Source organism: Rhinichthys klamathensis, unplaced genomic scaffold (assembly GCF_029890125.1).
Source record: "Rhinichthys klamathensis goyatoka isolate OS25496 unplaced genomic scaffold, OSU_Roscu_1.1 h1tg000291l_1, whole genome shotgun sequence".
Classification (NCBI taxonomy): domain Eukaryota; kingdom Metazoa; phylum Chordata; class Actinopteri; order Cypriniformes; family Leuciscidae; genus Rhinichthys; species Rhinichthys klamathensis.
In genome coordinates this window covers 929,102-943,607 of record NW_026606810.1, presented here as the reverse complement: position 1 = coordinate 943,607, position 14,506 = coordinate 929,102, and the positions used below count along the sequence as shown (strand labels likewise).

General features: G+C 37.9%; 1 protein-coding gene across 6 annotated transcripts in view; it reads right to left on the bottom strand.

Annotated features, from left to right (window-relative positions):
• The window catches only part of atp2b4 (ATPase plasma membrane Ca2+ transporting 4), a 281,849-nt gene that overhangs the window by 64,304 nt on the left and 203,039 nt on the right, over window positions 1-14,506 (bottom strand). For all 6 annotated transcript variants that reach the window (XM_056269832.1, XM_056269827.1, XM_056269830.1 and 3 more), the window contains exon 6: window positions 731-850. In XM_056269832.1, the coding sequence (XP_056125807.1) occupies window positions 731-850 (120 nt within the window). The remainder of the gene's footprint in view (window positions 1-730; window positions 851-14,506) is intronic.

Genomic DNA, 14,506 nt, shown 5'->3' with positions numbered 1-14,506 from the left:
AGTGTTTCTCCTGTTTGTCAACGCAGTTTCATCTAGCTTTAAACTAGTTTAAATCACCAAGACGTTTGTGTTCTTTGCTGAATCCAAGGGTTTAGTTCTCACAGCGCTGTGTAGGCCGATCGGCTAGTAAACGCATCCGCTTTAGTAAGCGTGCCAGCGCTGCGCTGCAGTTTGAACTTTGATCTGAGCGGATAAATGGTCTGCGTGCCGTGGTTCAAATTAGTGCCGTTTCGTTGCACTTGTGGCACATAAACATTATATCAAACATTTATCGAACTCTTGTTGTCGGTTTATCAAGGAATATTATATCACGATAATTATCATTAACATTTTAGAGCCCATCCCTCGTGTTATGTGTGAATTTTTTTGTATATACATTTACCCAATTAGAAATAACTATCTCAAATTTAGCTTGAGCTAACAGGGGGAGAATTTTTTTTAAATAACTTTAAAAATAGTTTGTAAAATGGAAATTAACTCAAGGGATATCGTACATCTCCATCGACATACTGTGATTATTCCCCAAATAAATGTTGAATTTTGCCCATGGCAGAGGGTTTCAGACCAGCAGGCATTTTTGGGGGAGGGAGACAATTCAGCAAATCATGTAAATGGTTCTTACCTCTGGCAGGCTGATTGTAGGTAACCTCCCAACTAGAGAGGTAGACTGGTTTACTCAAAGAGAGAGGGGAATTATCCAAATGAGCCTGAAAGTATGTTAGATTCTCACCTTTCTTCACCTTCTTCTCCTCATCCTCACTGCCCAAGAGGGTGAAAATGATTCCAGTTTGAGAATTCAGGCCCACAGCAGTGACCACCATTCGGCCAGATCCCTCCATCACATGAGTTCCTGAACGAAATCAGAAGGAAAGGTTGTCACGACATCAGTCGATACCAGTCAACAGTCCTTTCCTTTATTTAAAGTTAGCCTACATTTTAACAAACATTAACTAAATATCCTATTTATTAATAAAGTAAGAATTTCAATTAACAACCTTCGAGTATTTCTCAATTAAATGTTTTTTTTTTCTCGAACTAGTCAATAATAAAGCTAATTAAACTAAGCCATTAAACTAGTATTAGATTAACATTAAGGCGGTATGCAATCTAAATCCTAAAATAAATTAAGTAGTATTGTCACTTTAACCAGGTTTTATCATAAACAAAGTGGTCAACAGCTGGAGTCTTAAATCTTTCTAATGATACAAAGTTTGTCAGGATCAAAGAAGAGTGTAATGTTAATAGCGTACAGTTAATGTTGAACAACAATATTCTGGGGCCGTCAATGATCTTTGCAGATTAAGAGGTTAATAAAAAAATATATATTATATATATATATATAAATATATATATATACACTCCTGGACAAAATCTTAAGACCGGGGGACACATTACCAGTATTCGCATTTCGCGCTGGTGGATTATTAACTTTTGTACTGCTTTGTTGTAAGCACTGCTTCAAAATGCCAAAAGAAGAAACAGGAGAAAGAGACACAAAAATATAGAGTAGGCAATTTATTGAAAACTGCATTTAAACCAAAACAGGCTGTTCATCAGCTGATCAAAAGTTTAAGACCATAGCCTTAAAAAGGTCAAATCTGCACAAAAATATGGCTTTCATGTCATTGTCCTTCAGGCAGTCACACTGTCATGATCTCCTGATGGCAAACGTAAAAAGGCTATTTCTCTTTGAACATGGCAGGATTGTTGACCTGCACAAGCAAGGCCTTTTGCAATGCGCCATCGCTGCCGAGGTTGGACGCAGTAAGACAGTCATTTTACATTTCTTAAAAGATCCTGAGAGTTATGGGACAAAGAAGTCAAGTGCTAGACCCCAAAAAATGTCATCTGCACTGAGCCTTGTTCACGGTTGTCCGTGAAGACACAGGTCGATCCTCAACCCAAATTAACGCCCTTACTGATGCTGCAGCCCAATAACCATAAGACGTCATCTGTGAGAAAAGGGTTTAAAGAACAAAAAATGTCTTCACATCTCCTCACACGCCACAAACTTGCCCATATGGAATTTGCAAGGGAGCACCAAACATGGGACATTGAAAGGTGGAAGAAAGTTTTATTTTCTGATGAGAAAAAAATTTAACCTGGACAGTCCTGATGGCTTCCAACGTTACTGGCAACGTTACGATCCCACCGTAGATGTTTTCTACACGGCACAGTGGAGGAGGCTCCATCATGATCTGGGGTGCTTTATCCTTCAATGGGAAAATGGAGCTTCAGGTTTTGCAGGGGCGTCAAAAGGCGGCTGGCTCTGGACATGTTGCAGTGGGCATCCCTCTTGACTGAGGGCCCTCATCTGTGCAGTAATGACTGGGTCTTTCAACAGGACAACACTGCAGTTCACAACGCCTGCCTGACGAAGGACTTCTTCCAGGAGAATAACGTCGCTCTTTTGGACCATCCTGCGTGTTCCCCTGATCTAAATCCCATTGAGAACCTTTTGGGATGGATGGCAAGGGAAGTTTACAAAAACGGACGACAGTTCCAGACCGTGGATGCCCTTCGTGAAGCCATCTTCACCACATGGAGCAACGTTCCCACCAACCTCCTGGAAACAGTCCCATCAAGCATGCTGAAACGAGTGTTTGAGTGATCACCAAGAATGGTGGGGCTACTCACTACTGAAGCCTTTTTTTGACACTTTTAGTTCTGGTGTAGGTTTTTTTTTGGGCTATGGTCTTAAACTTTTGATCAGCTGATGAACAGCCTGTTTGAGATTAAATACAGTTTTCAATAAATTGCCTTCTCTCTATTTTTTGTCTCTTGCTCCTGTTTCTTCTTTTGGCATTTTGAAGCAGTACTTACAACCCGTTAACGATCCACCAGCGTGAAATGCAAATACTGGTAATGTTTCCCCCGGTCTTAAGATTTCGTTCAGGAGTGTATATATATTGACAGTAGCATGGTATAGCCTAGTGGCTAAAGCTCAAGGTAGGTAACTTGGTTTGAAAGACATGAGCTATTTCCACCCAGTTACATCCAGGTCCAAACGCTCCTTTAGATTCCAAAAGCAAACAAACGGTGCTAATATACACTCATGGTGTGCTGTAGTGTTGATCCTATCCTACAGTTGATCATGATAACCTTTATCTAACCTAACCTTTATCTCCATACCAAAATCTTATTTGGCCGGACAGTTTTATTATTATTTTTTCATTAAAATATTGTTGTCCAAGACACTGTGAGCCCGGCAGAGACTGTAGTGTACACCATGACTTTTTAAAAGCTTAGCTTAAAGGTGTGCTATAAATGAATAGTGCTCATAAACGACTGAGTTTAATTCAGATTGTATTCTCACTTAAAATAGAGTAAAGGCTTGCACCAGAAAACAGTATTATCTGAAGGTCGATGTGTCAACTTCATAAGCAGACTGCAGGGGTTAAAGCAAAAAAAAAAATTTTGACTGAAAATTTTTCCTCGCCCAAACCCCATTCCACAGCCAGACACACCCTGGTCACACACACAGTTTAAGAGCATTTTTTTCTTCTTGTAATTAGGAGTATAGTGAGTACATGCTTTACCTTCACAAATGAAATACTCAAAGAACATTTGCATTTAAAGAAAGGCCATTTTGAACTGCGTTTCTATTATTTACACACTTTATGAAATTTCAATGTTTTCAATCTAATGCTTTTACAAGACTTGACTCTTGTGATGTAGTCATACAAATAATTAACCATTTGCATAACTTTAACACAAGTTTTTATTTCTCAAATAATAAAAGCCAACAGAGCTTTTGCCGAAAAGTGAGCTAAAATCACAAACTATACATAATATAATATCTGTTTTTAACCTAGCGATTATAAATAATGTTATTTTTGTGATAATATAATGTTTATGTTGATTATATGAAAAGTGAACAGCATGAGCAGGGCCATATGCAGGATTTTATAAATACAGAGGTCCTTGCTATAGTGATCCTGCTATGGGGGTTCGTGGGCATGAGTAAGATAGGATCATTAGATGCCCAATATATCGGGAGACATAGGCCTATGGAGTGGGTCAGACATGATTCTGACCACTTCATTAACCCTCTGGGGACCAGAAACGCGCCGGCACGTTTTGCTCGTTTTTTTTCACATAGCAGAAAAATAGACTTAAAGTACTACCATCATTTCTGTTCATATAGTTAAGAAATATGAGAAAATAATCTGTTAAATGTCTACTTTTTTATGTGCCCACATACAATCGAAATAAAATATTGTGCTTTTGTAAAATAAAGAAAATAAACAGGGTGTGCGTTCTGCCTCTCGGTCACCGTGAACTTTTTTTCTGGAGCACGTCTCTAATCTTCAACACAACTCAGCTAATACTATTCACCCAGCCATAAGCAATATATCTTTTAAATCATTTGAGTTTGTACTTTTAAATGATCCGATTCAAAACTAAAATTATTATTCTCCGTTTATGTCATCTATATAAAAAGAGAGACGTGTCAGCCCGTCTCATTATCGTTCTCTCAGCTGATTATCTCTGGTAATGTGACACGCCCACGGAGAGCACGCGCTATTCAAACGCAAATATGTGAAGCAACACATTGAGACGCGTTAACGCCCATAAACTCTGAAAACACACATTATTTTTAGTCAGATTAATCTACTGTCGTCTTGCGCGGCTATATGAGGAACAATCCTGGGACATTTACCACTGGGTTTATTTTCACTTCGAGGATGAACAGATTCAGCTGAGAAGTAAGTGTTTTTTGAAAGTGCTTCGTTCTAATCGCGATATAGAATAACTTAGTGTCTGTAAACGGAAAAATAGCATACTGTTAAATGTGAATCATGTTTGTGTGTGTGTGTGTGTGAATGAATGAATGAATGAACGCACAGATACGCACTGTTACAGACTAAATAACAGACAACATTTCGTTGACTCGTTTTGGATAAAGTTTTTACTCTAAAATAGACATCAAATAAGCTTTTTTTAGGAGTTTCTGCTCATATGTTAAATATATAGTATGTTTTGTCAATAAACTAATCAACTAAGATGTTATAGTGTTTGTTCAAGCTATATCAAAATAATGAATCCTCAACTTTGAAATATGTATGATCAAACTAAGACATTTATGGAGAAAGACAATTTTCTTTTCAAGATGTTTCCAACTCTAACTTTGAACTGAAATAAAACCATGTCTATATGGTGAAGGGTGTGTGATAGAAGTGTCCAGACGTATGCACCCTGTATTTTCCTTATATAAATCCAAACAATCTAAAAGCCATTCTTTTTTAAATCTCCTCATTCTTTGTGCAAGGCTCCTGTAATGATATGGCCTGATAGCACCTAATAGGGCCATTATGGGGGGGGTCTTTGTCTTTCTCAGGTGTGGAATGCCACACATATTAATGAGAGATCACGCCTCCTGCATAAAGCTTTCTCAAACAAAACACGTCATTAAAAATGTAAAAGACTTTATTGACTTATCTGAATGAGTAGTCAGGATGATTCTCACATAGTTTTGGAGCAAATATTCTAGGCTATGTGATACAATTTTCAAAAGTCTTGTGAAGAAATAATCAATATGTGTTTTGTGGTCTTATTTCAGCAACTTTCATTTTTATTTTTTTCAATAACCACGCATAAACATTATTCTATTAAAAATACAAACATGTACATACATGTTGCTCAGATCTCATGGTAGCCAAGTTTGTGCTATATAGAGTGAATTTACACCTTTGCCATTAACATGTTTATAAATAACTGAAAAAAGCACAAATGTCAGTGCATGTCAAAACATCCCAAGGGCCCCAAAAACACTCTGGTCCCCAGAGGGTTAAGTTTTGTTTTGTATAAAGCCTTTCTTTAAAGTGAATTTCGTTATCTTAATTTTAATCAGTGTTTCATTAACCAATTGCCTAGATTTAATAAATGAGAAGCAAATATAGCAGACAATATAATCAGGACATGGAGGCGCCGGCGCGATATTGGATTACACGTGAACTGGAGCGCGTCTCATAAATGAACCGAAACTCAGCGTATAGGCTACTTCACAGGCATGATATATATATATATATATATATAAAGCTTGAAAAATCTACTTTTAAACAAAACCATTCAAAACGAATAGAAACAGACAACTCTCTTATCTAATTTTTGTGTAATTATATTTATTAAACGTGTAGATTACTTTCCAACCCGTTACATATAGTATTATAAATAGGGGTGCTCCGATCAGGATTTTTGGGGCCGATCACTGATCGCTGATTACTGGAAGCTGTATCACCCGATACCGATACCGATCAGCGATTACAGGGTCTATTTGAAGACTTCTTTTTATCATGTAGCATTACTTATTAAACTATATTTAACAACAATGTACATCAAGTATTACATTTAAGAGAAGACAATGCATAATGAATTGACACCTGTGTATTTATTTGCAAGTAACATGTATTAACATAGCAGCTTGGTTATTGGGAGCAGCTTAGGGCTTGACATACAACTTTCCTGTAGAATATAAAATAAAATGAATAAAAGACAGAACATCTGAGTCTTTAAATTTAGCTTTAGACTACTTTAAACATTATTTTGACTATAGCCTTTTTTTGTTGCTGTTTTTAGTTTAGAGTCAGTCAGCCATCAGTTTTTCTAATACACTTAAAGGACCACAGGTAGTAAAGTGCACAGCAACAACAACAACAACAACAACAAAAATAAATAAATAAAAAATAACTTCCATATCTGTATCTATAACTTTGCTTTTTATTGGGACGCTTCGTCAGATTTTGTGGGCATTTAGAGAGGAAGAGAGAGGTAGAGAAACCTTTTGTGTGTGTGTGTGTGTGTGTGTGTGTGTGTGTGTGTGTGTGTGTGTGTGTGTGTGTGTGTGCTTTTGTTTTTGTGATATATGAGGACACAAATGTGTATAATGACATGCATATTACACTGGTATTACAACTTACACGTGATATATGAGGACATTGCATGTGTCCTCATTTTTCAAATAGCTTAAAAAACATAAAAAACAATGTTTTTTTTTTTATGTAAAAATGCAGCATGTCTCCTGTGATGGGTAGGTTTAGGGATAGGGGCAGTGTAGGGGGATAGAATATACAGTTTGTCCAGTATAAAAGTCATTACGCCTATGGAATGTCCTCATATATCACAAAAACAAAGCTGTGTGTGTGTGTGTGTGTGTGTGTGTGTGTGTGTGTGTGTGTGTGTGTGTGTGTGTGTGTGTGTGTGTGTGTGTGTGTGTGTGTGTGTGTGTGTGTGTGAAGAACCCTTGCAAAATTATTTTAAACAGATTAAGAAAGCCACCACTACTGGTCATATCTATGGTTAGATTGATTTTTTTAGATCTAGTGAAGTCTGTCCCACCATGTACCTAATATAAATAAATAAAACATCTTCAGTTAACTAGCAGATCATTCATTTAGTTCGCTATTAAATAAGAAATCTAGAGCTAAAATGTGTTTTTGAACTCAAGCTGCGCGCTCGTTGCCGCGGCGATCAGTTGCATGGATACAGTGCTCTGTGTCTAGCGCAGTCTTCACTCGGACGCGCGCTTCAATCTATCGCCGTTGCGGACTCTTATTCATTCCGGTGTAATCACAAAATAAAACACAAACGTATCCTTGCTTGATATAACTGTAACCGCTGATGAACATATTCAGTTTTGATGAGAGAAAATATGTACGAGTGATTTGACGGACGCACGAGGGTTGGATACATTTTTCTCATTGGTTGTTGCGTTAAATCTTACCCAGATACAATAGTGCTATTTTCTGATTGGCTATTGTGTAGCTCGACGAACAACACCAGAGGAAACGCGCTTGATTCATGCCGGTTCCACAGTGAGAGTTTTGGCCGCTGCGGCATATTAAATATATTACAAATAGTTTTTCAGCGTGAGAAATACAATGTGTGGCGGGAGAGCGTGACAGTCACTCATTTCGGTCTTTTGTCACGCTCTCCCGCCACACATTGTATTTCTCACGCTGAAAAACTATTTGTAATATATTTAATATGCCGCAGCGGCCAAAACTCTCACTGTGGAACCGGCATGAATCAAGCGCGTTTCCTCTGGTGTTGTTCGTCGAGCTACACAATGCTTGACACTTGAGAGCCCTGTTGTAGAATTGCCAGACCGGTGAAGCTATTTTTACCAGTGCGTAAAAAAATTGTCTCGCGAGTTTTGCGTCATCTGATCGGCTTTTCTGGATTGGCCTTTATAGAGACCGCCGATCACACATCCCAAAGCAATAGGCTATATGCACGCATAAGTTCCGCATTTGACGCAAGGATGCTCGTCAGTTTCCGGTTGGGGAGATTAAAGCGGAGGAAAACCGAGGAAAACGGGATTATGGCAGAGTCTTCAAAATTTACTGTCCTCCCGTCTTTGAAACGAAACTTTCATACGTTTAGATGTAATTTTATATATAGTTATGTTAATTTAATATAATTTTAAAAAGAAGCATAAACACAACGAGGTGTGTCTGTTTTGTCAGTTTTTGTGACTAACGCTTCTTTAGTATAACCATGGAGTATACAATTCAATATAAATTCTCGGTATTGCATTGGACTCTATGATCGGCGGAAGTTATCGAGCATCCTTGACCTTCACCGGAAATACCGCCGTGCATGGAGCCCATTATCGGCCGATTATGATCGGCGACCGATCAATCGGAGCACCCTTAATTATAAATGTTACATATAGTATTATAAATGGACTAGCTTTCGTGAGGCACACTCGCAAGGTCTATTGTAAGTCGATGTACCATCACAAGGGTCTTGGAAATATATTATGAAGGTTGAAAAACTGCATAGTGTTCAGGGCTCGAGACTAACGGCGTCCTATCGTCCTGGGGACGATACAAAACGTGTTTAGGACGAACATAAATATTCTCCAGGACACCTACAGGACGAAAGATATTTTTGTATGTGTGTTCATTTATTTCTAGGCTATGGGCTAACTTACTTAGAAAATGTCAAAATTAACCGACCAAGTGCTGACTACAACGGAGCGCGTCTTCTCATGCTATAGGCCTATAGCCTAACGTTACTATCACCGGCTACTCACCCAGAGACTTGTTCCGCGGTACATCTATCAAATGGCTTAATGACATCGTAAATATGTTGCGCTGGTTAAACAACAGATATTCAACGAATAAAAACTAGACAAAAATGTTAGATAGTGACGATTTGGGAAGCGATCCAGTCATAACTGATGTCCTGCGTGTAGATGCGCACATTTGTACGGTAACGTGCTGATCTACCCAGCGGGACACGGGTTGACATGCGCTGCATGTTTCATAAAACGTTAAAATATGTAAACGTCTGGGAGAATGAGTAGAGCAGAGATATACACTCACCGGCCACTTTATTAGGTACCCCATGCTAGTAACGGGTTGGACCCCCTTTTGCCTTCAGAACTGCCTCAATTCTTCGTGGCATAGATTCAACAAGGTGCTGGAAGCATTCCTCAGGGAGTTTGGTCCATATTGACATGATGGCATCACACAGTTGCCGCAGATTTGTCGGCTGCACATCCATGATGCGAATCTCCCGTTCCACCACATCCCAAAGATGCTCTATTGGGTTGAGATCTGGTGACTGTGGAGGCCATTTTAGTACAGTGAACTCATTGTCATGTTCAAGAAACCAATTTGAAATGATTAGAGCTTTGTGACATGGTGGAAGTAGCCATCAGAGGATGGGTACATGGTGGCCATAAAGGGATGGACATGGTCAGAAACAATGCTCAGGTAGGCCGTGGCATTTAAACGATGCCCAATTGGCACTAAGGGGCCTAAAGTGTGCCAGGAAAACATCCCCCACACCATTACACCACCACCACCAGCCTGCACAGTGGTAACAAGGCATGATGGTTCCATGTTCTCATTCTGTTTACGCCAAATTCTGACTCTAACATCTGAATGTCTCAACAGAAATCGAGACTCATCAGACCAGGCAACATTTTTCCAGTCTTCAACTGTTCAATTTTGGTGAGCTCTTGCAAATTGTAGCCTCTTTTTCCTATTTGTAGTGGAGATGAGTGGTACCCGGTGGGGTCTTCTGCTGTTGTAGCCCATCCGCCTCAAGGTTGTGCGTGTTGTGGCTTCACAAATGCTTTGCTGCATACCTCGGTTGTAACGAGTGGTTATTTCAGTCACTGTTGCCCTTCTATCAGCTCGAACCAGTCTGGCCATTCTCCTCTGACCTCTGGCATCAACAAGGCATTTTCGCCCACAGAACTGCCGCTCACTGGATGTTTTTTCTTTTTCGGACCATTCTCTGTAAACCCTAGAGATGGTTGTGCGTGAAAATCCCAGTAGATTAGCAGTTTCTGAAATACTCAGACCAGCCCTTCTGGCACCAACAATCATGCCACGTTCAAAGTCACTCAAATCAACTTTCTTCCCCATACTGATGCTCGGTTTGAACTGCAGGAGATTGTCTTGACCATGTCTACATGCCTAAATGCACTAAGTTGCCGCCATGTGATTGGCTGCTTAGAAATTAAGTGTTAACGAGCAGTTGGACAGGTGTACCTAATAAAGTGGCCGGTGAGTGTATATATATCTGAATAAGAGTGACGACGCAAAAAATAGCTCTATTCGGTTTTCTGTGGGCACACACCCGACCGAAGCGTGCAGCTATGCACATAGACGCCTATACAGCGCGCGAGGACTGATTGAGCTCTCTTTCGTGTCTGAGTGGACAAATACACACAACATTATGTCTAAATGTCCGTTTTGGAGAGTATTCATGTAAACTATGTTGGTTATGTCTTAAACAGTTGTGAGAGAATCGGATGTGCATCAGTGCAATTGTATCCGCATGTAAGACATGATCCGACGTCTTAAAGTGACAGTGCGTAATAAACCTAATGCGGTCCGTGTCCTTAATATTGATCAAGCAACAAAAGAAAAAGAGAAAAGCATTCAATGCTCGTTAATAGCTTTAATGTTATATTTAATATAATTAGTTCATACAAATAACTGTCTGCTGCTTGAAAGAATAAAGAATTATGTATGCAAGTAGTTATAAAGAATGCATATATCATTAATTGAAAAGAAGACTGTTCTATTTTAGGAAAAGTGGTTTTATTTAATTTTAAGATATTTTAAGCAGTTAAATCTGTATCTGTATTGCATGTTAAAACTTTAAAATCATTCATATTAACAGGTTAATAGATGTTTTCTCCGGCACGAAGATCTCAGTACAAAGACTGAGATGAAAACAGAATTTCCCCCAAATTCTGTGTTCTAGGGAAGTCATATTTAGGGCTGGGCGATATGGGCAAAAAAATGTATCACGATATTTTTTTTTATATCAGTCGATATCGATAATTATCACGATAAATGTCAAATCTTTATTTCTTTCAAGTTTAAAGGCAGATTTTTGCTCCTAAGTGAAAGTTGTATAAACCAGAGCGTTGTGGTTTTAAAAATCTGAGGTAGAACATTCAAACATTTGTCATTTTTCCTTAACAAAATAAATATCTGAAAAGAAAATATTTCTTCAGCACAGTTTGCAGTGCAGGCTGCAATATTCAAATTACATGTTTTGTCTTGAAATGCATATTTGACAGTGAGTTGACAGTAAATCTACATCCTCACTCAAGCTAATGCTACTATGTTAAATTTATGTTCATTAACAAAAACAGTAACATCTGTTTGTTGTTGTTTTTTTTCAAATTTAAGGACCACATTTTTATTTGGTAAAATGTAATATTCTGACTGTTTGAGTTTTATTAAAATTAACCATTGGTCATCCAGTATCATGCATTTAGATCATGATAACCACGATAACCACAGATAAAGCCAGGTACAGCCTATGGCACCTCACTATCATGGCAAAATGTAACTTTATGGTTTCTATGGTATTTGTATGAAAAACAGTAGCCTAACAGTTAAATACATTATGACATACTGTAATTATATTCCATTAGTCATTTAATACATTGTCTACATTAATAATATTATACAATTCAATATGTATATCCCACAGTTCATGGTGCAGTTAATATTACTAGGCTAACCTCACAGTAAATCCATGGTAGGCTAAATGGATTAGGTATCAATTCAGATTCTGACTGTTTCGCTGCGCAGTGTTTCTCCTGTTTATCAGCGCTGTTTCATCTGCCTTTAAACTGATTTAAACTGGACATTTGTGTTCTTCGCTGAACTTAAGCGCTTCTCACTGGATCTCGTGAGCGAGACGATCAGAGTAAATGCGTCTGCTCTAGTGAGCTCGCGCTGCGTTTGGACTTTGAGCCGAGCGGATAAACGGTCCGTGTGGCGCGCGGTTCAAATGAGTTTCGTTCCGCTTTTGGCGGATACACATTATCGAACATTTATCGACCTCTTGATATCGTTTTATCGAGAAAAATTATATCGCGATAATTATCGTTATCGTTTTATCGCCCAGCCCTAGTCATATTACACTTTTTAAAGCCCTTTCTCTTATTAACACGTTTCCAGATGATCAGCTATGACACATTACCACTTTGAGATATTTAGTCACCAGTATTTATGTGTTATTGTTTAATCCAACCAACTCAACCAACTCAAAAACGTTTTGAGCTGTATGTATTTTTCTCTTAATTTTCGTAGCCTATATGTAAAAAAAAAGGAAAAAAAACATTTTTATTCTGCATGAATACAAAAAAACGACCAACAACTATAACTATAGATCATAATAACAAAGTACAGAAACAACAGTTTTATTTTGGGACGGTTGACATTCACTTTAGGACGGTTCAAATTGGTTTTCAGGACGGTTCCAGGACGGAGGTGAAAAAAGTTAGTCTGGAGCCCTGATAGTGTTACTTTAAAACATAAGGACAGGCAGGAACCCTGCAATTGACGGAAATCCATTGTAGACTCGCTGCAATTAACGGAAATCCGTCGTAGCTACGGAGAACTTTAACCCTCTGGGGTCTAAGGTGTTTTCGGGGTCCTTGAGATGTTTTGGCATGCTCTGACATTTGTGCTTTTTTCAGTTGCTTATAAACATATTAATGGCACAGGTGAAATTACACTCTATATAGCACACACAGGGCTACCATAATATGTTATCAACATGTATGTACATGTTTGTATTTTTGAGAGAATATTGTTTATGCGTGGTTATTGAAAAAACTAAAAAATAAAGTTTCTAATATAAGGCCACAAATAACATACTAAATATCTGTCCACAAGACTTTTGACTAGTGGATGTTGTCGCCTTGAGTTTTTGCTTCAAATTGATCTGAAAATCATTCTGCCTAATCATTCACATAAAACAATAGATTGTTTTAAATTGTAAAAAACATTTTTTTGTTTGCAAAGGCAATATGCGGATGGGCGGAACGGCCCAACCCCCTCATGAATAATTAGGCAGTTCTCACCTGAGCAGACTGCATACTAATGAGCCTTTCATTCAGGGGTGTCACACAAGAAAGAATGCAAGGACAATATATATATAAATAAATAAATATTTATATACACACACACACACACATATATATATATATATACAAACAATCAAAATATAAATGAAAGCCAAAAGCACATTTTTAGTCACACCTTTTAGCCATCAACCGCGGTAAAAATAAACCAGTCGCATTTCAAAGTCGTACGCGTAATGACGGCCAGGTGGCCCAAAGGGACATTTAGCAAAACGTAAGTGGGGCTAATGTCTATTAACAGTAGCCTATAAAGTTATGGTAATTTCCAAATAAGCCTACAACAAATTGTTGGTATAATCTATATAAGATATAATCTTTTAAAACTGTAAAAGGCTAAACACTCACAGGCTAAAGTCAAGACAAAACGTAAGGAATTAAATTATTTAAGTTACATGTAGCCTAGTGATATTTCTGTCATAAAAGTTTATTACTAAATATTTCATTATTTCAATAATTGATTAAATAAAACTGGTTTGGGACAGCTTTTTCCAAGCAAAACTAAATATAATCTGAAAAAACGCTTGTTAATTTGTTGTCATGAACAAAATGTTCAACTCAATATTAAAGTCTACAGGGATCTTTGGATCCTTACAACCAGGCATGCAATTTGTGAATTAAGTTTTTATTTTATTTTGTATTATTCAAATAAACATCGAAACACGGTGCTTCGTGGTAATGCTGCTAAATTAAATAACATTTATATAATAATTATGAACTTAAATGAAACAATATCGCAACATTTCGACAAATACATTATTTGATCTGTTTTTACATTTTAATTCAGGGCGATGTAGCCTACATTTAATTAGAGCGAGATTTTCACCCTTGTCTTGTCATTTTCTCGTTGGGAAGCGCTTACATTAGGCCTACATGTTTGAGTAGCCTAGATCCTCTGTACCTCTCGTTTTCATATGGATTAGCCTACATAATCAGATAACATTTATTAGCCTAAATATTTAGACATTTAAAGGCTTTAGACATAGCCGATTTCTTATAGTGACTGAGCTGAAGTGGCTTTCGGTTCATTTTTCTTGACGCGCAGTTCCCGGAGACAGAGACGACAGATAAACTTTTGTCGTTAGCCTAATATGA